The sequence below is a fragment of the Amblyomma mixtum genome, chromosome 1 (assembly GCF_055824585.1).
Source record: "Amblyomma mixtum isolate Tamu chromosome 1, ASM5582458v1, whole genome shotgun sequence".
NCBI lineage: Eukaryota > Metazoa > Arthropoda > Arachnida > Ixodida > Ixodidae > Amblyomma > Amblyomma mixtum.
Window position 1 is genome coordinate 317070376 of NC_143012.1, and position 23894 is coordinate 317094269.

Genomic DNA, 23894 nt, shown 5'->3' on the forward strand with positions numbered 1-23894 from the left:
GCTGACAATGCAAAAAGAGCTCTCCTGACTCAAAAAGCCTGTTTTTAAAAATTGCAGAATATCTTACGCGAAACACCGGGTATACTTCGTCGTCTAGCGGCTCTGATTTTGAGTACAGGAGAAGCAAGCGCCAGGCGGGCTCTGATGCTAACGCAGACATTTTAAATGCTTCTGAATTTATCTTGTGAAGTTTAGCCGGACTGTTGAATGGCATATATTTTGCAGTTGTCTGAGAGGACATTCTTCTGATTTGTTCAAACCTTAAGCGGGATTTGGCTAGATTTGGGCCCACGTCTCGCCGTTGAGCCCAGCCACGTAGGCGCAACTGGCCATGCTGTTTCGAGCGTCCTGCACGCCGAGCTGCCATGTGTGAACGAGAGGGGACGGACGTCGCAGCAACCGGCAAAGTCTCTCGTCATAAATTAGCTGCAGGCAGCGCAGCATTAGCTTGAAGGTCTAATTCTGCCAAATTATCAGCTATCGCTACAATAAACAAGTCAATTATAAGAGGCAGGGCATTGATGTATAAGGAAAGTGACCCAGCACAGATCCCTAGTATGACCCAGTAGAGATCTGGAAGTATATGACTGTATATTGGAAGCAACTTTTTTGCTGTATTCGAGTTGTACGCCAACTTGACAAACCAGTAAACTGAGAAGCCAAGGGAGGGAACAGCATTCATTTGAAAAATTCTCAACGTAGCCACTATTCGAGGATATTATTATAGTAAAACAGACCGAACAGAATTTCTCCATGGTCGCGCACCACACCTTGGGATATTTGGAACGAAACGACCCTTACTGTTATACGCTCAAGGGCTGTCAAATCAGAAGCAGACATTTTACCCTGTGACACAAAGTAAAATAAATACTCGACGTATACAGAAAACACCTAGCCCTATGGATGCATAACCTCGCAGGCAACAAATATCAGCTTAGAACTTTTAGTTTATATAGGCTCATTTGCAGTCAAAGTATTTAACTGTTTTAAAAGAAACTAGCGAGCTGCTGCCATGTGTCGTTATCGGTTACTACGATTCGAAAATGGACGCTGAGTAGCATGTTTTGTTAAGTTAGAGAATCTTAGTTGTTTATGTTGTTCACTCCGCCTGCCAGGTACAAGGACAAGTTCACTTTTTTATGTGTCTGTGTTTTTTTACTTCTGCTGAAATATATTTCAGGGCTCCTTGAAATTTTCGCTACGTATATTTACAAGTTATTACCTTTCTCTATGTCACAGAGTATTTGCCAAAAAGTGACCAGGCTACATGGTTTGCTTTTCTATCATATAATGGAGCCCCAATGGCTTCCATAAAGATGAAAAACTCTTGAAAAGTGACGACTTCTCCTTACCTTACAGAGATTTACAGCTTGAGGGGTGGCACAAGTATTCCCCCATACGAGCGAAAAGCAATCCTTGCACCGCTGACGCCTACTACGCCGACATCGGATTTTCTGGTAAACGGGGCCTCTCACGCTATCGCAATGGACTGGGTGAGAAATACTTGATTCTGAGTAGAGGCAAGATCTTGCATGCGGTTGTTTCAGCCTGTGTTGCCTCAAGTGCTTTCGCAAGTCTATACTCAGTTTAACTACGTGTAAACTTTACCATTTTTTTCTTTCTTCTTGATCGATAACGCCATCGTACGAGCGGCACGTTTGAATGTGTCTTTGCTCCCGTTCTACTGCATTATCTGCCGACAGCGTCACCGTCGCGAATCAAAAGGTTCATGCATGTGAAAGGGGGGCGTTGCTGGCTCACCGGAATACTTTCATGCGACAAAGGTGTTGGAGCAGCTTCTCAGAGGAAAACTCCTTGCAGCGAACAAAATATGAGTTCTCCGTGGCCATGTTCAAATGAAATGAGGTTATTTCACTATGTGGTACATTTGAAGATGGAAGGGAGCTGCAAGAAAAAGCTTCCTCATTACCCTGTACAATCCGAAAATTAAGACACTCACAAACATCCCCCCCATACACATACACACACAAACACGCACAAAAACTTTTATTTTCATCATTGAGACGACGGAGGAGAGCTATCGCAGATGACGTCAGCACGCAGCCCCTTGCTTCTGTCCGTGAACGCGAACGACACCTCCTGCCATCTTGGGTCCGTAGTGGCCTGCCCAGATCTGAGTGTCCACCCCAGAGTGCCTGAACTGGACGAAACGAACGCCCGCAGGGTAGTCCCGAAAGACGTGCGTGACCTGCGAGCGACAACGGCGTGAACTGGACACTCCCGAATAACCATTTTTTTACTGCGTTAGCAGTATAGCCCTCTTTCGGTGAAGCAGCCGCGATCTATGTGTGCATATGTGTGAAGCCTTCACCACAGAGCCCCTAGCAGATCGGAGCGGATCGGGGCACTTTCCGGGGCGTGGGAGGTGCGTTCTCCGGAGCACCCTTCGGTAAAAATGCCTCCCCGACCTATGAGCTTACATGCTTGCGTGCATGCTCAGCGATAAGTACGAGCCCCCACCTAACTACTACGCATGTGCAGCAACCAGCTGGTCCGGTAAACGACTACTGCAGCATGTCTACGCTATGGTAAAACCCTATAGTAGAGAATTTTTTGTAGCAGAGTGCAGCAGCTTTAACCGCAGTGCAGAACTTTGTCACGCACGCACGCACACACACACGCGCACACACACGCGTATTGCGACAGCGGCGTACCGCCAGTGCCGAAAGTCCACCACAACACGTCGTTTGATTAAGTTATGTGCGAATTACTGTGAGAAATTATGATATGAATGCCCCGTTTACGGCTAATATTGTGCTTGATTTTATTAATCATAGGGCAACGCGTGACTTCGCGTTATTTGTATTGTCCGTTAAACTAGCCCCGAGGCAAAATCTTGCACTGGTCTGACAAAGCAAAAAAAAAAAGGCCCCCAACTAGCAACACACAAGGAAACTACCGAGGATTCTTCCTTTATTGAGCATATTTTCAATAAAACCCCGATACGTGACACCCTGCATCCAATGTCGAAAAGTGCGCTGGCTAGACAGCCGCGTCTGGAACTGATGCCCAGCTCAATAATTACTTGCCTGATTCCACTTTCCGCCGAGCCACTGTTCAGTCTCAATCCAGCCAGCGGTGAACACTTGTAGAACTTCCTTTTTGCCACCGAGAAGTGACACCGACAGCTTGTACTTGCAACCGCAATCGAATCGGGCTGCATGCCTGTGTATGAAGGATGTGCAAAAGGCCAGTTTACGGTACACTAAAACACAGTTATTTTTTGCCAGTATGTGGGAGAACTTAGCGAGCAATAAATGGCTTTCATAAAAAAAATGGCTGAGGCTTAACTTGGTTAAGCCTGGAGAATGCGAAGCATCATCGTGTCGCGTAATTTGGAGGCGCACAACCACAGCGACGGCGCGAGGTGGGCCCCCGTTTCTCCACTGTCGTGACGTCATCAAGTCACGTGGTGTGACGTCATGTATCACGTGATTTGGAGGCGCACAACCACAGAGACGGCGCGAGGTGGGCCCCCGTTTCTCCACTGTCGTGACGTCATCGTGTCACGTGGTGTGACGTCGTTGTCGTGACGTCATCGTGTCACGTGGTGTGATGTCGTGTCACGTGATTTGGAGGCGCACAACCACAGCGACGGCGCGAGGTGGGCCCCCGTTTCTCCACTGTCGTGACGTCATCGTGTCACGTGGTGTGACGTCATGTATCACGTGATTTGGAGGCGCATATAACCACGGTGAAGGGCTGAAGTGGTAGCTAAAGTAGTATGCTTCGCATAAAAATTCATAAGAATGTATGGAAGCACAATTACAGCTGTGAAGTTGGTACATGAGAAGGAAAAGTATTCTAAGAAACCTCGTAGCTGAAGAAAAATTCGTCCTGGTCCAGGGTTCGAACCCGGGACCACCGCTTCACCACAGCAGTCGCTCTATCTACTGAGCTAACCGGGACGGCAAGCTTACGGTAGGGCGAGGGCGAATTGATCAATAACGTGAAGTGGGAACAGTGGGGACAAATGTTTAGGGGAATCCCCCAAAGTGGCGAAGAATTGTAATAGGGGAGTAATCACTCATTTGCCCTACCATATGCTTCCATGCCACCACTTACGTCTTTTTAAACCTGCTCTTGACTGACACCTGCTAGAGGAAGTTACAAACTGCCCACACGTCATGTTTTGATACTGCCTGCCCTTCTAGAGGTCACATGGCTCACTCAAGACGCAATCGGCCATCGGACACAGACAGTAAATCGGTCTGCGAAGACAGATCGGCCCGCGTGTAGATCGATACGAGCGCAAAACGACTCCTGCGTACTTTTTCTCGATAAACAGTTGTTTACCTTGTTTTGCTGTACCGTGTATGTCACTGAACTTTCTAACTACATAAGGTCGCTTGTCCTGCTACTGAATTTTCTAAATAAACTATACGAGGACGCTTGTCCCTCAAAATATCGTGTGATTTAATGCGATGCGACTGGGGCAACCCCCACACAAAGCTTCAAAGCAGTGATTTCCATACACACTCCCTGGTGATTGTGTAAACACACCCTTGTTTTCTTGAAGGCACTGGCTTAATTCGCTACGCTTTTTTTTTTACACACGACGGGGAATTTTGTTTATGAAGCAATCTTATGAAGCAATCTTATGAAGCTGTTGGAAAAAAAAGTCATTGTAGGTGGTCATCACATACCAATCCGAGACTTCGATGTCCGGTCTGACTGTGTCCATGATTATTGGAAGAATGCCTTCACTCACTAAGTCGATAACTTGCTCCTTTGTGCCTTCCATGTACGAAGTTGCGAAGCATCCCTGTTTTTCTGTTGGAACAAAAATCCCACAAGCCAGGTTAGAGGCGTCCTGACACACTCCTCTCTGGATAGTGAAAAACACCTTGCAATCGTCAGGGCATCTTACGAGCTACGAAGGACCGCGAAAGAGCTTTCCCTAGACGTGCTGCAACAACTGAAAAATGAAAGGCGCACTGAAGCACCTTGTGGTAAAACTTCAAGATATGCTGCAGCTAAAGCTCGGTTTGGGCTCGTTTAAGCATACTGACGTACGTCTGACTTAAGACTTTGATATAAAATATCAATATTGTTATAATTTGATATAAAATATAAAATATCAATATTATCGATATAAAATAAAATATTGATATAAAATTGACTTATTAATTCGTTGAGTGAAACATTGTATTATTGGCCTCAATTTCAGGCCGTAGGAGATCCGGAGATTTATAAAGTATGCTGCACAATAAAACAGTCTACTATAAAACACGAGCCCAACGAAGCAAGGCATGAAAGCTAAACCAGTATTAATTAAAGACCAAATTGTGCGCTACAGTATGACGCCTATTCTACCACTCAGAACATGCCTTATCCTGTGTCGGGTCATGAAGGCAAATGACCGGGCCGTCATGACAATAGATGGACACTTCGTTGTGGAGTTGTTGAGACTGCAGCGTCGGCCTGCTGCACGCTGACGACTTAATTATTCATCTCACCTCATATACATGTATTCTTCTGAAAATATACAGCAGGCATTATGATCTCACCTTTTAAACTTTACCCGATACGTGCACCTCTTTTTCGGTGAAAAATGGGACGTTTCGCGTTGCGCATAAAAACAAGCAATTCTAATAAATTGCCTTTTGCTGCAAAAAAAAAAAGCCACAAGGAAAAACACCAATTTTTGCTGAATAGCCCGATTTGTATCCGAATATGAGATAAAAAAATATCGCCCGATTTTCACCCCCAAGTTCTGAAAAAAAAAAATAAAACCCAAAAATGAAGGTGCATACCTATAATGCATAGCGTCTGCTCTCAGAGGACCCGCCGCGGTGGCTCAGTGTCGGTGCACGTTAAAGAACCCCAGTTGGTCTAAATTTCAGGAGCCCTTCACTACGGCGTCCCTCATAGCCTCAGTCGCTTTGGGACGTTAAACCCCAATAAACCAATTAACCAATCTGCTCTCAGAGGATGGCAGCGCCATTGCTGGTGGCATCCCTCTTGATACCCGCGGCTACAGCTGCCGCGCAACGTCTACTGATACACTTGGTGCCGCGCCTACCCATTTAGGCACGTTCACTGCTTAAGCATTGTGCAAACACAGAAATAAACAGGTGCAGCGACGCGTGTTGTAAAATAAAAAAATAAATGTGAAGATGCACTCACCTAAAGGCAAAGGATCTGCGCCAACCGGGGTTTCCTCGTGTTTCCAGCCGGCCCCCATTACTCGCCACCCCGTGAATTTACCTCAAAGATAAGAAGAAAAAAAAAAGTTGGAAAACGACAGCTGGTCAAAGCAGCAGCCGCATTATTTATGGGCGAACAGTGCGATGCCTGTGATAAGCGAAAGTACAAACAAAATTTGAACTGGCCTTTAGAGTCATATGATTTCCAATGCCTCCATCTGACACGCTTTTTGCAGTCGAGTGGAAGCCACTGGGTGCGAGACGGCAGACTTCACAAGCGCGGGGGATCTACGCGCACAAGAAATGACAGTAAATGCTTAAGGCCTTAAGTTTTTTAATGCCATTATTATCGGAGTTGGTGCTACACGTCCATATTTAATGGCATTATCGAAAGTGAGGATGACGATAACGCTTGCAAGGCAGTCAAAAGTTTCATCTGAATGTAAACACTGCTAATGAGCACAGTATATCGGGAATGTTGTTTAAATGTAATGTAAAAATGATTTTCCAGAAAATAAGGCTGTTCTTGCTTTACAAGTCGAAAAAGTAGCCATAAACTCGCATGTCGGCACATAAGTCGAGAGTACCCGTCAAAAAGTCTTTGGTTAAAATGACACTCTTCGCATCTAAAACGTGGCATATATAGATGCTTCATATGACAAAGTTACGAATTAACCATTTGCTACTGGTTAGGAAGTTGTTACTCATGCTTTTCAGCGCGTGGAATGGGAACGAGAGTACGCATTGCACGGGCGAATGAGTTGTGGTGAACTCAGTAGATCGCGAATGGCAGTAAGGCTAATGCCATTAAATTTATGAGTGTGGCACCGCACGAATGCCATTAAAACTTAAGGCAGTAAGCACTTAATGGCATTAAATCTGGCCGTGTGGCACGGGTATAACAGTCGGGCCACAAGTGTGCTCTTCTCACGCGCTCGCTGGAAGCCGTCGCCTGGTGTTGTTGGCTTCCACTTCACTGTGAACAACTTGTGAGATGTAATATGCAGACTCGCGATAATTAAAACTCGTATAACTACCACTTTCGGTTAATGCAAACAAATTTCAAAACGTTGGTTGGCCTGGTGTATTTGAATGCATTTTAAAGCCGCTTATTTCTTTTTTTAATAATGTAGTAATAATAAGACTCTATTTACATCATTTTAAATGCAGCACGAAGCCTGCGGAAAAAGCTGCCGAAATGCCAGCTGGACAGGGACGCAGGCTCTTTTCATTGGCAGTTCGTATAAAGTCAATGAACAATAACTTCAACAACATTTCTCTCACGGCAGATCAAAGGCAAAACATGAAAGCGCAGTACATGCATCGCAATACCCGAACTACATGGCAAACAAGAGTATTTGGATGAAATCTAACGTTTGACGAAAACTCGTCTGGTCGGGTAGAAGATTCATATATTATGAAAAGGAACGCCGACCAAAGGTTGTTGTTAATACGAAGAGGTTTCGGCTTCCGTACGGAAGCCTGAAAGCCCAAAGCCTAAGTGCGTTGCAGCAATCGCCCCAAGCATCTTGCGTACGTATAGGTGAGAGATTGCCTGCGTTGTGGTCAAGGGTTCTTTCTGTTCAGCCAATTCTTTTCTCTTGCGATGAGTGATGCTTCTTCCCAGGCTATTTGGGCGTCACGGCTTCCACGTGTTCTGCAAGTGCATTAGATGCAATCTTCTTGTTCCTGACGTCGTTCTTGTGGTCCCTCAATCGTCCCCAGCAAACCAAAAACCTCTCATAGACGTCTCTGAGAGGTTTTTGGTTTGCTGGGGTCTTTCGAAATTTCCGCTCTCGCCGATATAGCAGTAGTCGCAATCTGCGCAGGGAATCTTATAGATGACGCCAGGAAACTTCTCTTTCTTTATCTTGTCTTTGACGGCAACCAGCTTGCACGCAGGAACGTGAGCGACGTGCACACCGTAAGTGCTCAGAACTCGAGCCAAAGACTCGCTCACGCCCGGCACATATGCAATAGCGGCTCGGGCCCGGCCCGAGCCGCTATCCCATATGAGAGAAGTTCAATATGTTCCGGAAAGTCGTGCGGCAAAACGTAGCACGCCATTTCCTTCGTTGTCAGCTTTTAAGCAAGCTTATCTAAGCCTCCAGCGCTAGCCGCCACTTCCGCATTCATTCATGCCGTCAGCCTTTCGCATATCAGAACTCGGCCGTTGCTGTGCCACACGTATCTGTATTTAACCTTTGCCTGGCTCCTAGAACAGCCAATGGGGGGCGACCGTGGACCGTGACGTCAGTCATTGACTCAGCGGTGGTGACAGGTGCTGGGACAAAAGCGCGCTCTTTCTCGCTTGCTAGCGCAGCGGAAAAACGCGCGTAGTGTGGACTTCGTTTCGGGGAGTTGCGCCGTGACGGCACCGTCAACGCTGTGCCGCTGCGGGAAACTTCCCGCTAGTTTGAGCGGGGCTTACGCCAGGTTTGCGGCACCGCGAGAGGCGAAAATTCCCGAAGTGAGACCGTGTCGAGGTCTGATCGGCGCTCCAAGAATCTTCGCTACGAATCCGCGCTGAGAGCGACTGCCAGCCGCAGATGAGCCAGCCAAGCCTAGTTGCGCGCCGTTTAGGACGCTGATAGGTGCCTGAATGGTCTCTTTTTTTTTTTAGAAGGCGTCCAGCCGATCTGGCGCAAATGTATGTTCCCCTCGCTTCCGTCCTTGTGGTCCGTGCGCCGAAAGTCCAGCCGATCTGGCGCAAATGTATGTGCCCCTCGCTTCCGTCCTTGTGGTCCGTGCGCCGAAAGTCCGGCCGATCTGGCGCAAATGTATGTTCCCCTCGCTTCCGTCCTTGTGGTCCGTGCGCCGAAAGTCCAGCCGATCTGGCGCAAATGTATGTTCCCCTCGCTTCCGTCCTTGTGGTCCGTGCGCCGAAAGTCCGGCCGATCTGGCGCAAATGTATGTTCCCCTCGCTTCCGTCCTTGTGGTCCGTGCGCCGAAAGTCCAGCCGATCTGGCGCAAATGTATGTTCCCCTCGCTTCCGTCCTTGTGGTCCGTGCGCCGAAAGTCCGGCCGATCTGGCGCAAATGTATGTTCCCCTCGCTTCCGTCCTTGTGGTCCGTGCGCCGAAAGTCCAGCCGATCTGGCGCAAATGTATGTTCCCCTCGCTTCCGTCCTTGTGGTCCGTGCGCCGAAAGTCCAGCCGATCTGGCGCAAATGTATGTTCCCCTCGCTTCCGTCCTTGTGGTCCGTGCGCCGAAAGTGCGCGTTCATCACGAGTTGTTCGCGGTTTGTGAGGAGTAGCCACCTTATATGGACGCCGCCTCTTGCGAGGAGGCTCCACCGTTACCGCGCTGCACCTTGTCAGGTAAGCCGCAAAAGGCCTTACTATTTAAAAGCAGTTCTCCTTTCATATTCCAGACAGTGGGCTTGCAGTACACCATGACGGAATTCCGAAAAATCATCGCTGTCGCGCGGTTTTCACTTAAAAGCATACGACCATTGCCCGTGTATCGGGAACTTGTCCGGCATGTATAGTCATTAGGGAGCAGCACTGGTGTATGCTGTAGCAGAACACTAAATGACGTCACCACTCCGATGTCGATTCCCTCCTTGCCATAAACAATACAGCTTGGGCATGTGATGGCGGATTGTCGTCGGCCCGGATTTATGGGCGACCGCTGAATAAAACCGTTGGCGGAGGGGGTTGGCGGAGGGTGTCATACATTCGCACTGCATTTCTTGGACTTTCTTCGTGGAAAAGAACGGGGGATTTAATTTGCAGAAAATTTCTCGCTGCGGGGGTGACCATTCCTCGCTTAATGCACCACTGATTTTGGCCTTCGTAAGATAGCTGCCTCTTTGTGAGAGAGGGTAGGGACACTTCTGTCACCTTTTAGCCTCAAATGAAACTAAAAAGCCGTGGTAAAAGAGCCTGCCTTTTACTGCGGTACCAGTGCCAATGGCACTTAGGAAAACTGTCGGCGTCGTATGTGTGAATTAATTAGCGTCTGTGGGTGAAAACTCCGGCCTCCAAAAGCACCACCCACCGACATTCTTGACCGCCCCAGCTGTGCTCCACTGAGAAAAATTCTGCCGCGTGTGTGTACCCTATAAGCAGTCAGTATATAGTAAAAGCATCAAAGTAATCATTGAGAGTAAAGCCAACTTCCATGGCAGCTTTCTCGCATCAGGCCTCATGATCGTCCTGTCAGTTTTTTCTGTTTTTATTTGAACAGTGAGCGACGGCACGAGTTTGAACATCTTCAGTGCATTTCAGGCATAACTAAAACCTGCAGCGGTGAATATAGCAACAACAACTTTCGGGCCGGCGGATAAAAGAGATAAAGAAGAACAAAAGCAATGACTTTTCTAACTGTGGGTATGATATGGACTCCTGAAGCACGATCTTCTCGTGCGCTTTGAATGCGATCATGCGTTCAGTCGCCGAAGCCAAATTGACACCCACGCACCTTCGGGGGCATCGCCATGACCGTTGCGGAGCAAGTTGCGGCCGTACGGGTTTCCGATGTAGATGCTCTGGTAGAACCGCGGCGGGAGTTCCTCCAGGCTGAAGGTGGGGATCGCTTTGCCGTCCCGCAGGCACTTGATCTTCCAAAAGCCGTTGCTGCTGATTATGACACGAAAGAGCTTGCACGTGTGGCGGCAGCTTTCAAGCAGATCCGTCTGGTCCACGAATGACAGCACATGTTCGATCAACTGCTCAGGAAGATCCGTCAAGGGGAAAATGTCGGCAGCTTGCATCGGTTTCTCACGGCTCAGTGCACCAGGCAGACATTTGATGGGCTTCGTAGCAGCGTGTCTGAACCGTCGATAAATGTTATCCATTATCAGCGTTGTATTGGGGACAGACGAGCCAGCGCAATGCGCATGCAGTGGCCTCGGCTGGACATAAATCACAGTTGTTACGCCGCATTTTGAAACTTACCTCCATGGAGGAAGGAAAGAACTCAGGAGACGTGGTTACGTCACACTTTTTGAGGCCGGCGCCCCCTGCTCCCCCACTACTTGGCCGCCGTCTCAGCACGCTTGCGCATGCGCAACGCTGCGCACAGCGTAGCTGCGCCGTCGGCCAAAGACTCCCAGCAGTCTTTGCGAAAGCGCATGACTTTCGGCACCCTTTCCTCTCTTCCTCCATGCTTATCTCGGTGGAGGGAAAGGGTTGGGACAATAACGGGTCTTGACTCGCTGGAAGTAATCGCTTAGTGTCATATTGGAAGGTTTCACTCGATGTCGTAAGAGCCGTCCGTCATGTTCGTGGTCTGTTCTGCGCACGGGCGCCGCAGCTAGCCGCAACAGTTGACCCACCCCCACGCAGTGGTATGTGACCTCTGTTGCTGCAATTGTTTTGCACGTCTCGCCGTAGATAATGTGTGCCGATCCTGCGACTGCGCGCAACTCGCTCGATAAAAGGTTTGACTTTGCGAAAACGTTGCTCCGTACGACTACGGTAATTGTCTCGAGCACAGAAGGCGACGTGAAAGCTTACAAATCTATTGGTGCGCAAAATTTTTTTGACGACCGGATGATGGCTAAGGAAGACCGTGCATGAGGGTATACCAGGTGTTTCAGAGAAGCCCGGCACTAATTTTTTAAGTAGGATTATAAAGATGGCTTCCTTGTCGTGGTAATACCAGTGGTGGCGGACATCAGAAAACACATGCATCATATGTAAACCAGTTAAGTATCAAATTAGTTAAAAATCTTACTGGCTAACGTGATTCGCATTTTTTCTGATGTCCGCCAACACTGGCATTACTATGCCACTAAAGCCATATTTATACTAGAGGTGGGCTTCATATCCTTGCTGACGGCTGCCGCATCACTCTCCGAAAAATAATCAGCCGCGATATTGAAGTAAATAAGTTTTGTTAACCACCAGTGCACTTTTATCACAACAGGAAGATGGAAAAGAAAAGACAACCTGAATTTTGAAAGTCAAAGAAAACCTGCTATTGGCGACGCAACGGACAGCCAGCTGAGTTTCGGTATGTTTGGGCTGCTTCGCGGCTATGCGTTCTGCGTGCCCGCATGGTTTCGTTATGTCCATCGATTTACTAGGGCGGAGCAGAAGATGACCTCCATGTTCATAAGTGCTCCTCGGACGAAGTTCGTGCAACGGCATGCAACTGCGACAGGGAAATAGAGCTGTGTACAGCCAATGTTCAGCGCGCCTCCATGTTAGCAAACGCACCGCTCGGCGTGTTCGCTTTGTCAACGTACCCAGACGCTGGGCTGCATAACCAGCCCTACACTCTAAGAACTGCTACTCCTCCATTAAGAGTAAAAGAGCCTCGCTACTCCTGCAGGTCTAAATCTACTCTCTCTACAAACGAGAAAGAGTGAAAGGTCCTGTTCACTCCTCTTGACAAAAGAGTAAAATGGCATTTCCACTCCTGCGTACTTCAAGGGAGTTCAGTGCTTGTTTTACTCCTCCGCCCTAACGGCCATACATTCGTAAGGGCGCGCTAGCTTCTCGGGGCCGGCCTGCCAGCCTGGATGCCGGCGTCAGAAAAATGCACTGGTATTGTTTGTTCACGACCAAAGCTCTGGGATAGAGTATCATTAGCCAATGTCGAGTTGTTGGTAGAAGCGATAACAGCCATACAAATTTCCTCCCATAGCCGCTTTGCTGCTGCTCTGGAGTTCGCCTGGCCTCTGCTATAGCTCCGCTCCTGAAGGGGTCGCGGAAACCGAGCATATATTTATTTCCCTATGACGCGGGGTTCAGAGTAAAACGGTGCCGAGGGTAGCACCTAAGTGCTGGCCAGTTTCGAAGCGCATTCAGCTACAGCATCTATGTGAAATCGACTAGGTTTAGCGACGACAAGGGCAGCCAGCGAGCAGCGCACAGTTCGTCGCCCGGCGCGACCGCGGGCGGCGCCGTTGCCGAAAGCTCGGCTCGCTCAATGATTCGCTCCGTAGCTTGCGAATCGCGCACGCAAGGCTGGAAAATCGAGCAGCGACTGGCCTGCGATTGAGCGAGCCTTTATGCCCACGTTTGCAGCACAGGTGAACAAATTTAGCACACATGTATGCATGGAATATCGGCTGCGTTGCGGCGATTCTTAAGCTCGTCCTCGACGCCATCATCACCGTTCGGGTCGACCCGAGCATATCTTTATTTCACTACGAGACATAGTTCACAATAAAACGTACTTACAATGCAAAGAGTAGCACCTCAGCGCTAGCCAGTTTCGAAGCGCTCTCAGCTCTGGCATCGAAGTGAAACCTCCTAGGCTTAGCTACGAATACGGCAGCCAGGGAGCAGGCCGAAGCTCGTCGCGCGGCGCGCTCGCGAGCAGCGTCATTGCTGAAAGCTCGGCTCACTCACAGATTGGCTCAGAAACTTGCGAATTGTACTCGCAAGGCTGGTAAATCGAGCAGCTAGCGGCTGGCCTGCGACTGAGCGCACGTTCGCAGTACAGGTGAACAACAATTAGCGCACGAATGCTTGGGATACCGGCTGCGTTGCGGCCACGTTAAGGCGATTCTTAAGCTCGTCCTCGACGCCATCGTCACCGTACGTGACACACAGGCTGAGAACTTAAATTCGAGTACGTGCTAAAGTAAGCTGCTCGTATTTCTCGGAACAATCTGAACTCGAAAAGACAGTTGCTTCTGTCGGCATCCATGCATGTGGGCTCTTGCTAGTGAAAGTACACTCGAACAGGATGCGGCGAGTGCGGGCCGCTGTTGCATATAAGCTAAAGTGTGAAGCAAGTATCGTCGTAGTTCCGTAACGCAGTTGATATCACAGTAATCCGCTTGTACGGGTCACATTTAAGCTCTGTTTCATGTAGATCTCCGTCGAGCATGCCAGTGTCGCGTTGAGTAATGCATCGCAGCAGCTCTTTGTCCTACCGCTCGCGTCGAACATATCCTTGATATGGACCAGTTTGCGATACGGTGCGTTTCTTTGCGTTTTTTGTCGCATTTAAGGGATTTTCGCTGCCGTCAATCGAAATTGCATTCCGTCAACAGCGTCGTCTGCGCCGTCGTCTGCTAGGACACCCGGGGATGGGATCACAGGATCGCAGCTTCTACAAACGACATGTCAGCAAAAGTATCTAAAAGCGCTTTGGTATTCGCATTTAATAAAGAAATAAAATGAAAAAATATAATTTGTTTTTGTTGCGAACACAATTCAAATATTAGTAATAAAAAAAGCGCATTTGTAGGTTTTTTCAACGAAGCAAAACTGCAGCCGTCGTCACGTTTTGTGTTATTTGGGTTTTCGTAGCATTGTTTGAGTGCTCGTGAGGTGGACGCGTATGAAGAACACAAGTGTGTTTTGGAAACCAACGACGAGAATTACGCCCTGTCAACACTGGTGATTTTGAACGGGTAAAGCCGTGAAGAAAGGTAGCGCTACGACTTCTTGTCATCTGGAGAGGCAACGAAGAAGAATGTGCGGTTTTGCTAAGCCTTGATGAGCCGTCTGAACGGTGAGTCCCGTGTACGTTTCTTTACTTCTGATCTCTATTCGCACGCGTTATTGGTGTGCGCCTATATAGGGATGGCAGTGCAGGCAGTCTGCGTGCGGTTGCCTCAGCTATAATGCGTTAAGGCCGATTCACACGACGGTCCGTTGGCCCGCGGCCACCAGTTATCACAACAGAGTTATGCGGTCGCTTGCTAGCGCTGCGAAAAACAACAGACAATGTTTACTACATTCCAATAGCATAGATTTGTGCTACGTAGGAGAGGATGATGAGCGTGCAGTGCCACGTTAGAGAGCGCTCTTGCTAGGCCAGCTGCGGACAGACAAGGGAACTGACAACGGTCGAGTTGCCTCGCGGCTGGTGCCCGTCGGATTGATTTGTGCTACTTAGAAGATGACGATGAGCGGCAGTGCCGCGCGACAGAGCACTCGCGCTAGGCCAGCTGCCAACAGACAGTGCTCAGTGTGTGTACTCGTCGGATTAGTGCTTACGCCTTAATATTTGTCATACAATTTTTTCGGGGACAATGATCGCGTGTAAAAGGCTGGGGCATATCCCTTGCCTAGTCATTTGTAAATTTTTATCTGTGCTTCCCCATGGAACAGAATTTGACACAGTATTTGTCAAAGTTAGATCGTTCTTGCGTCTGCCCTGAGGTGTAGGTGTCGATGCTTCCTCGCCTTCAGATTTTGAGAACTGTTTGGGATGCAACTGCGCACTTATTTAGGATTTCAAGCTTTTTGCTATATCCCTCGTTTGTGCGGCCCGCTTTCAAGTCGTTCGCTATATCGGTGATGGTTTGTTATTGATTTTCACTTTCTCTTATTTGTTCTTGGTTGACTGCCACCAGCTGTGCTGCCGGCGATTCTCCGCGCTCGGAACTATTCCCAGGCACGAGACCCTACCCACAGACCTCTCTGCACCACACTCACCAGTTTTCTTCGGTATTTTTTTCCCTTGCTCTTACTTGCATTGCCACTAGGCAGTTTTTATTTCTGTGCAGATTTGTTAAATGCAATACCAATTTTCGTTTCATGCTGTGATGTGAGATATCGTGCTTCTTGCTAATGAATGCATGCCTTTTCCATCCTCTCGTCATTTGTGCAAAGCAGACGGGTCTACTGGTCGCTACGTTCAATTTAAAAATACCTTCGGTGCTGCTCCAAAGCACCCTAGTAGTAATAATTAAATCCTGTGCATGCTATATTCGAATAGTTACACTCTTTTCATCATGCATAAAAATAGTGGTATTCCAGCCTGCTCATCTTTCTATGCGGTTGTGACAGTCATGTAAATCTACTGAAAAAATGTATATCGGTGCATCACATACAATCTGTTCATTTCTTTTGTCATGGGCCATCTCATTGCTTTTTGTGTTCCTATGTGAATACCTTATTCTAATTTATGAAGCAGTAGACAATTTCTTCTCTTGTCATTCATGACATTGTTACGGCCACTGACAACAGTTGCTCTGACATATTTATTTGCAGTTGCCAGCTGCCAGTATCTACTGGGCCATTCGTGCTTCCAGCTTTTGGCTGTGCTATCTCTCCTCAGCTGTTTGTGGTAGGTATTGTTTTCCAGTGATGCATACCTTACCTGCCTATTTAGAAAAATTTCGTAGACATAGGCTCACAGCCGGGTTTAGAAATGCATGCAGAGCTCTACGTGCACTTAGCAGCAGTACCTCCCTGTATAATCACATGAATCTGATCCTGAATTACATGAATGTAATTGCATGATCTGTATGAAATAGTCGCTCATGAAGCTTTTGACTGCTGCTGTTAACATAATGGAGTTTACACTGCTTCAGGTGCAGTGACTATTTCACACATGTTGCCTCTTATGCATATGTGCCCTCTGAAAGGGCGAACATATTCCTTTATCCCTTTAAAAAACATTGTGTTCTATCATGATGCTTTACCGGTATTTCTGGTGTATAGACCAAAATGTCACTCAGTATTGTAACATGAAGCGGGAACTCAGTTTGTCCAATGTTTTAGAGGTAACATGAAGCGGGAACTGAGTTTGTCCAATGTTTTAGGGGTCCTAAAACATTGGACCAACACAGTTCCCACTCGAGTTATTGATCACTTCGCTCTCGCCCTACCATAAGCTTGCCGTCCAGGTTGGACAAATTGGTAGAGCGACTGCTCCAGTGAAGTGGTGGTTCTGAGCTTGAACACCGGACCAGGACGAATCTTTCTTTAACTACGAAGTTTCTGTGAAAGCTGTATAGCTTTCCTTTGTAGCCATTTGGCTGTGCTCGAGTGGATGTCAATGAGTAATTACTCCTTATTACAGATCTTTTGTCAACGCCAAACTGATTCAGTAGCAACAAATAGTAGAAGGGTAAAAGCATGCTGCTCCCAAAAATTCGTTAAGCATGTTATAAAATGTATGCTGTATTGTTTTAACTGCTGCAAAGAAATAACGGTGATGTTAGATGCCCAGCCCCTATTAGGTAAACATAGCTCGCAATTAACACAGTGGATCGAAAAGAAATATGTACTTCAACCCTCACGACGACCCTCACCCCAGTAAAACAAAAAGTGCCAGTGTTGCCATACTTGAGAGCTTTGCTCTTTAAAATTGCAGTAGACTGCTACTCAAAGTTGACAAAAAAATGCGTCTCGTTTTCTGCATGTGCATTCCACAGTGCTGGTGCCATTTTCACTGGCCATTGACATTCAGTCGCATGATGTGCACCCCGCTCCTCGAGTTGATTTTGTTTGTCTTGTGAACCTGCCGTCAAAATCAGTGCAGGATAATGCTTCCCCAGTTGATCTGCAGTTAACCTTGTCCTTTGCCAGCTGCTGTCACCCTTTCTCCACAGAGAAGGGCGGTGGGAGTCCAAGCCAGGTGGAGTTTAAATATTTGACTAGTAGTGGACAGGGATCCTGCGGTTTGTTGAGGACACAGGCAAATTGGAGACTTATGGAAGAATTTTTTTACCAGCCAAAAAAGACGCATACACAAGAGAGAACCGCACAGGACAAGGGCTGGTAAAAGCCGTAGTCCTCTGTGGTTCTCTCTCTCTTGTGTATGCGTGTTCCTTGGCGGGTAAAAAAATTCCTCCGTAAGTCTCCAATTTGCCGGCTTCCTCCACAGATTGGAGGATCCCTGTCTGTTACTAGTCAAATTTCACTACTCCACCTAGATTGGACTCCCACTGCCCTTCTCAAACTTTTGAAATCCTGTTGCCCTAGCAGATCATCAGCTGTCGGTTGTATTACTTTCGCTTCAGTGAAATTTGACATGTAGCGGACAGGGATCCTAGAATTTGTGGAGTACACAGGCAAACTGGAGACTTATAGAAGAATTTTTTTACCAGCCAAGGAAGACGCATACACAAGATTCGTTGTCTGTGTTTCACTACTGAAAGTTCTAAATGCGTGCAAAAGTGTATCGTGCATTCGCACGTATTTTGAAAACTCAATTTTTGCAGCGTTAGGTTTTCGGTATTGGAGCTTTAGCATTGCCGCCACAGAATCCCGCTCGTGAACAAAGCGCACACTTATTTGCTAGGTATATATTCGGTATACCGCAACCAGTACACGTCACTGTTTGGAAGGTTCTGTCGCGAAATTTCTGATTGTGCAAGGTAGCTTTTCTTTTAAATTCAAGCGCTCTCTATTTGCTTTTTCCTGTGCATATTCATCGGTCGTTTCAATTCGGAAGCGTTGGTGCTGCAAGACGTGCATACGGAAGCTACGTTTGTGCACAAAGCTCCTGAATTTTTGAAAGCGCAGCTCTGACAGTTCTCGTTGTCATAAATAAGTACAAAGCAGCCTAATCTTTTTGGACACAGCATTTCATGCTCTTAGCTGTTTCTGAGAAACAGGCTGCCTTTTTTTCTGTTTTTGGTGTGAAACATTCCTAACAACTTCTTTCTTTCTCCATGCACAGATAGCCTATGCATACACGGGCAGCTTGATTGCAATATTTAGGGCAATATTTATAACAGGTGCAGTGAGCCTTGGTGCATGTGGACAGAATTTAAGCTAGGGTGGGGTGGGGTATTTTCGCACAGGGTAATGTTATGCGGAGGGTCTGGCGTATTGAAACCGAGTCTTTCTGAGCTCTTATTAGACGTCCCAGCACCAGGACAGTAGTTGAGGCTTTTCTTCTTTGTTGTCCAGTCAATGGTTTCCATCACATAAAATAGCCTTAATTCTAGCTATCCCGTGGCCGTCTAACAGAATGATGCAGATATACTGAAGTGATCAGTGTTGCATAAAAGTAGTGAGAACATTGCAAATGCAAGACAACTTCATTGGTTTGCAGTGCACTAACGTGGCAGTCATAGAGAATTACACATTACATTTGCAAATCTAAATTGTGCATAATAGTATGGACTGGCACGTAATGTGCGAAGTAATCACAGTTATCTCGTTCATGCCAAATGCTAGTGTCAAACATTGTCAGTATTGCATATTTATAAAGAGCAGACATGCTGTGCCTAACTTGTCGTTGGATAGATTTTATTACTATGAAAGCAAAAAGTGTACACATGGCTGTCGTGTTCTTGCGTGGGAAGTAGTATTATCTTAAATGAGTATAAACACCAAATTTTTGGTTATGTGTGTTCTTTGTAGCGACGTGCTGGGCATTCGTATACATAGAATTGTTGAATAGTATTCGTCTCCAATCGCTAAATAATTACAACCAGATTTCTTTTCTTCCCTGTTTCAATAGCATAGCAATTGCTATGACATCAGTGTTCAGTATAGGTTATGGAAGGCACAAAAAAGCTACGATATCACTACTTCATCATTTTAATTAGTTACAATGCTAAAGCCAGCCTGCCTTAAGAGTCGGAATCACAATGAATGACGAAGCCGCAATTATATTGCAGTTTTCCTCATGCCTCCCCTGGCTTATACTGACCTTTGATGCCATTGCTCAGTTTTTAAAAGTGAAGCAGGAGAGAGAAGATATTTAATTACAAATTATTTAGCAGTCATAGGCGAATACTGTGTGGTTATCCGTGCATAGTAATGCCTTATGCATCATTAAAAAAAAAAATGTGCAACTTAAATTTGCTCGGCTGCTGACCCAAAAGACGCGGGTTCGATCCCGGCCGCGGCGGCTGGAATTTCTTTGGAGTAGAAATTCTAGAGGCCCGTGTACTGTGCGATGTCAGTGCACGTTAAAGAACCCCAGGTGGTCGAAATTTCCGGAGCCCTTCACTACGGCGTCTCTCATAGTTGAAGTTCAGAATGGCGCAAAAGACCACACACACAGGAAAAAAGGGGATGACACAAAGAGCGCCTACTACCAACTGAATTTATTTCGGAAACACCCTCTTTTATAAGGCAAGACATGTCAAACACGAACCGGAAGCAGAAAAAACACATATTCATGGTTTGATTTCACATTTTGAAACACCATCGGCAGAAAAGAAAAAGCCACAAGAACAAAAAACAGAATCTAGAACTACACGTGCCCGTCTAAGAAACCCAGCTCCTGGCGGCATAGTTTAATCGATGAAGTGCTAATGCACGTGGACCCAGCTTTCTGTATATGGTATGCTTCTATAATCTCTCTTTCAAATCGCTCCTTGCCTCTGCCGATAAACGTTGCCTGTTCCAGCATCGGTCCGCAATCTCTGCACTCCCTACAGTGATCCGGCAGGTTGCCCCTGTCATTGTTTTTAATTGTTCTTCTGTGCTCGCTAGCTCTCTCATTGAAACACCGACCAGTCTGGCCAATGTAGGCGGATCCACAGCTGAGCGGTATGCGATACACGACTTCGGACTTGCATTCAGTGAACCGTATCTGATGTTTGATAGCGCATCTTCGGGGTCGTCTGTTCATCATGGAGCAAATTTTTGCAAGTTTGCATGGTGCTGAAAACAACACATTTACACCATATCGACCCCCTACCTTCTTGATATTGTGCGCTATCTTATGCATGTACGGAATTACCACCACAGGCCTCTTGTCTTCCTGCTTGCTTTGCGTATCACCGCTAGAAGTTACCTTGATTCTTTGTAGCAGAGATTCACATATCGCTGTTATCATCATACACGGGTAGCCAGCGCTACCCTGTCTCACTAGCTGCTTGTCAAAGCCGGCCTGCACACAATGATCGCAGGATTTCGAGAGAGCTGCGTGTAGGCACGTGATGGCAATGCTGCGTTTGACCAGTTTGGAGTGGGCACTGCTGAACGGCATGAGGCTTTTCTTAGAACGGGGGTTGTACACCCAACACACATGGTCTTTTTTAGAAAAATCAAACAGAATGTCCAGGAACTGGATTTTACCCTCTTGAGGCAGTTCCCAAGTAAAGGTAAGGCCTTGAGAACTGTCTCTAAAAATGTTAAGAACATCAGCAACAGCATCGTCAAAGATATCTTTGACGATGCTGATCAAGAAGGTAGGGGGTCGATATGGTGTAAATGTGTTGTTTTCAGCACCATGCAAACTTGCAAAAATTTGCTCCATGATGAACAGACGACCCCGAAGATGCGCTATCAAACATCAGATAAGGTTCACTGAATGCAAGTCTGAAGTCGTGTATCGCATACCGCTCAGCTGTGGATCCGCCTACATTGGCCAGACTGGTCGGTGTTTCAATGAGAGAGCTAGCGAGCACAGAAGAACAATTAAAAACAATGACAGGGGCAACCTGCCGGATCACTGTAGGGAGTGCAGAGATTGCGGACCGATGCTGGAACAGGCAACGTTTATCGGCAGAGGCAAGGAGCGATTTGAAAGAGAGATTATAGAAGCATACCATATACAGAAAGCTGGGTCCACGTGCATTAGCACTTCATCGATTAAACTATGCCGCCAGGAGCTGGGTTTCTTAGACGGGCACGTGTAGTTCTAGATTCTGTTTTTTGTTCTTGTGGCTTTTTCTTTTCTGCCGATGGTGTTTCAAAATGTGAAATCAAACCATGAATATGTGTTTTTTCTGCTTCCGGTTCGTGTTTGATATGTCTTGCCTTATAAAAGAGGGTGTTTCCGAAATAAATTCAGTTGGTAGTAGGCGCTCTTTGTGTCATCCCCTTTTTTCCTGTGTGTGTGTCTTTTGCGCCATTCTGAACTTCAATCATGAACCAACTAGCCCCAAAGCAAGTTCGTCTCATAGCCTGGGTCGCTTTGGGACGTTAAACCCCATAAACCAACCCAAACCAAACTGAAATTTGTTGTCTGCCTCTTTGAGATGAAAAATTTTGAATTTTTCCTTCACTATTTTAGAGCATGAAATTCAGTTAATGGTATCTGAGAAACAGGAATTGCAACAGCCATTTCTCTTCAGCAAGAAAACTGTCATTGGTTTAGGTGTTTTCCCGATTCAAGGTTACCTTATATTTTAAACTGCACAATGTATTATGTGACAAGAAACCGTCAAGCACAATAGGTGTGGTTTTAGAAATGACTGGAAGTGATAAGGGAATACATTTACTTAGAGCAGGTAGTGACCGCTGATCCGGATCATGAAGGGTAATAACTAGAGGAATATGAATGGGGTGGAGTGCATATGGCAGGTTCTCTCAGATCATGAATGGCAGTCTTTCAATACCCCTCAAGTGAAAAGTATACAACAGCTGTATCCTACCGGTATTCACCTATGGGGCAGAAACGTGGATGCTAACGAAGAGGGTTCAGCTTAAGTTAAGGACAACGCAACGAGTTATGGAAATAAAAATGATAGGCGTAACGTTAAGAGATCGGAAGCGGGCGGAGTGGGTGAGGGAACAAACGCGGGTTGAAGACATCCTAGTCGAAATCAGGAGAAAAAAGGGTGCTTGGGTAGGGCATGTAAGACGAAGGCAAGATAATCGCTGGTCCTTAAGGGTAACGGAGTGGATTCCAAGAGAAGGCAAGCGTAGCAGGAAGCAGCAAAAAGTTCCATGGGTGGAGGTTTGCAGGAACACGGTGGACATAGCTGGCGAAGGACAGGGTTAATTGGAGAACATGGGAGAGGCCTTTGCCTTGCAGTGGGCGTAGTCAGGCTGATCATGATACTTGCAGAAGAGCTTGCTCATGTTAAAATTTTCATTTGGTAAATATGTGCTTGTTTTACATGCACACAGCTTTTGAAAGGACTAGGATAGTGATAATTGTATTGGGCTTAATAAAATTGTAGCTCTGAATGAAGGTTTGCAATGAAAGGTGTCTGCACTTGGTCACAATATAGGTACACACTAGTGGCGACATGACACACACGATCAGTACATTCTAGTTGTATTCTTTCTTTTTTTCCATGGGGTTATATGCAGGATAGTATGAAAAGGGCATTGGAATTGACTCTTACTTGCATTATTTTCATTCATGTTTGCAGGCACCCGGAGAAATGCACGCATAGCCAAAGCTCCTTCACTCAGCCGAGCAAGCTACGGCATCATCCAGCATCTTAGTTTCTTTTGAGCGCTTACAGCTCACTGCGGTGGATTTGGTAGATGGTTTACTTTGCTTTTGGCAGTGTTCTTGGCATTTAATGTCAAGTACACCCCAAAAACAAAGCGGGTTTGTCTGCTGCTTGAGACACTAATGGGGCTTGATCCTAGCGAGCGCCTCCCGAGCGTGTTTTGGGCAGCCACAGCAATCACAGCAATGACTTGAGAAATAAAAGTTATCAGTGTTGTACATTTGTGTCATTATTTCTTGAACCATTGTTATTCCCAACGCAGACAGAGTACCATACTAATGTGCAAACTGTAGTGTAGCCATAAAGTAGTTGTATGAGCAAAAATTATTCTACTCAAAGATTATAATCCCTTTTGCTCATTACTCTTTTGTAGATGTAGCGCAGGTGGATCCTGCAAAACATATGACCAACTTGCTCTGAAGAATATGTGAAATAAGAAAATTAGTAGGATACATTGAAAACACGTGAAACTCCTTTTGAAGGAGTAAAATAAGATCTGGGCTGATACTCCCTGAAGGAGTATAGTCACTCTAACAAACGGAGTCCTGGAACTCTACCTGAAAGAGTAGTAGGATGCTGTTTCAATGTGGTAGCTTTACTCCCTCGGAGGAGTGCCTGTACTCTATTGCAGGAGTAGTACAGTACTCCTTGAGTAGGTGTTGGATCACTCTTTGTCCAGAGGGAGTAATTTTATTCTGGAAAAAGGAGTGGAATATGGGACAAGCGAATACTCCTTCAAAGTGTGTTCTGGGCACTCCTTTAGTTCTAAGAGTGTACGAGGACTGTTATAGCAGAATTTAAATATGCCCGCACGTACGAGTCGCCACACATAAATCGTGACGGTTACTCGGCGGTGACAGCGACGCGCTGCCAACTCCTGGGTGCTAGAACTTTCCTTGCCAGACCCGGCGCCTCAGTCCTCAG

At 46.6% G+C, this 23894-nt stretch overlaps 1 protein-coding gene and 1 long non-coding RNA gene across 3 annotated transcripts; one reads left to right on the plus strand and one right to left on the minus strand.

The window, feature by feature from the left end:
- Positions 1-1912: 1912 nt before the first annotated feature.
- On the minus strand, positions 1913-11852 carry LOC149372584 (F-box only protein 6-like). Of its 2 annotated transcripts, XM_089586727.1 has the most exons (6): positions 11071-11852; positions 10595-10944; positions 6151-6231; positions 4668-4794; positions 3051-3186; positions 1913-2209 (listed from the first exon to the last, which is right to left on the minus strand). In XM_089586727.1, exons 2-6 carry the CDS (start codon positions 10884-10886, stop codon positions 2054-2056), a joined length of 792 nt encoding a protein of 263 aa, XP_089442853.1. In that variant the 5' UTR covers positions 10887-10944; positions 11071-11852; the 3' UTR covers positions 1913-2053. The 2 variants fall into 2 exon arrangements, with proteins under 2 accessions (XP_089442853.1, XP_089442843.1); XM_089586717.1 differs by having other exon boundaries at positions 10595-11852.
- A 2528-nt stretch (positions 11853-14380) lies between these two features.
- LOC149372585 (uncharacterized) lies at positions 14381-23188 on the plus strand. The gene is made up of 4 exons (XR_016287015.1): positions 14381-14590; positions 15438-15531; positions 16078-16153; positions 22884-23188. It is a non-coding gene; the product is annotated as an uncharacterized LOC149372585 (long non-coding RNA).
- The last annotated feature ends 706 nt before the right edge of the window (positions 23189-23894 follow it).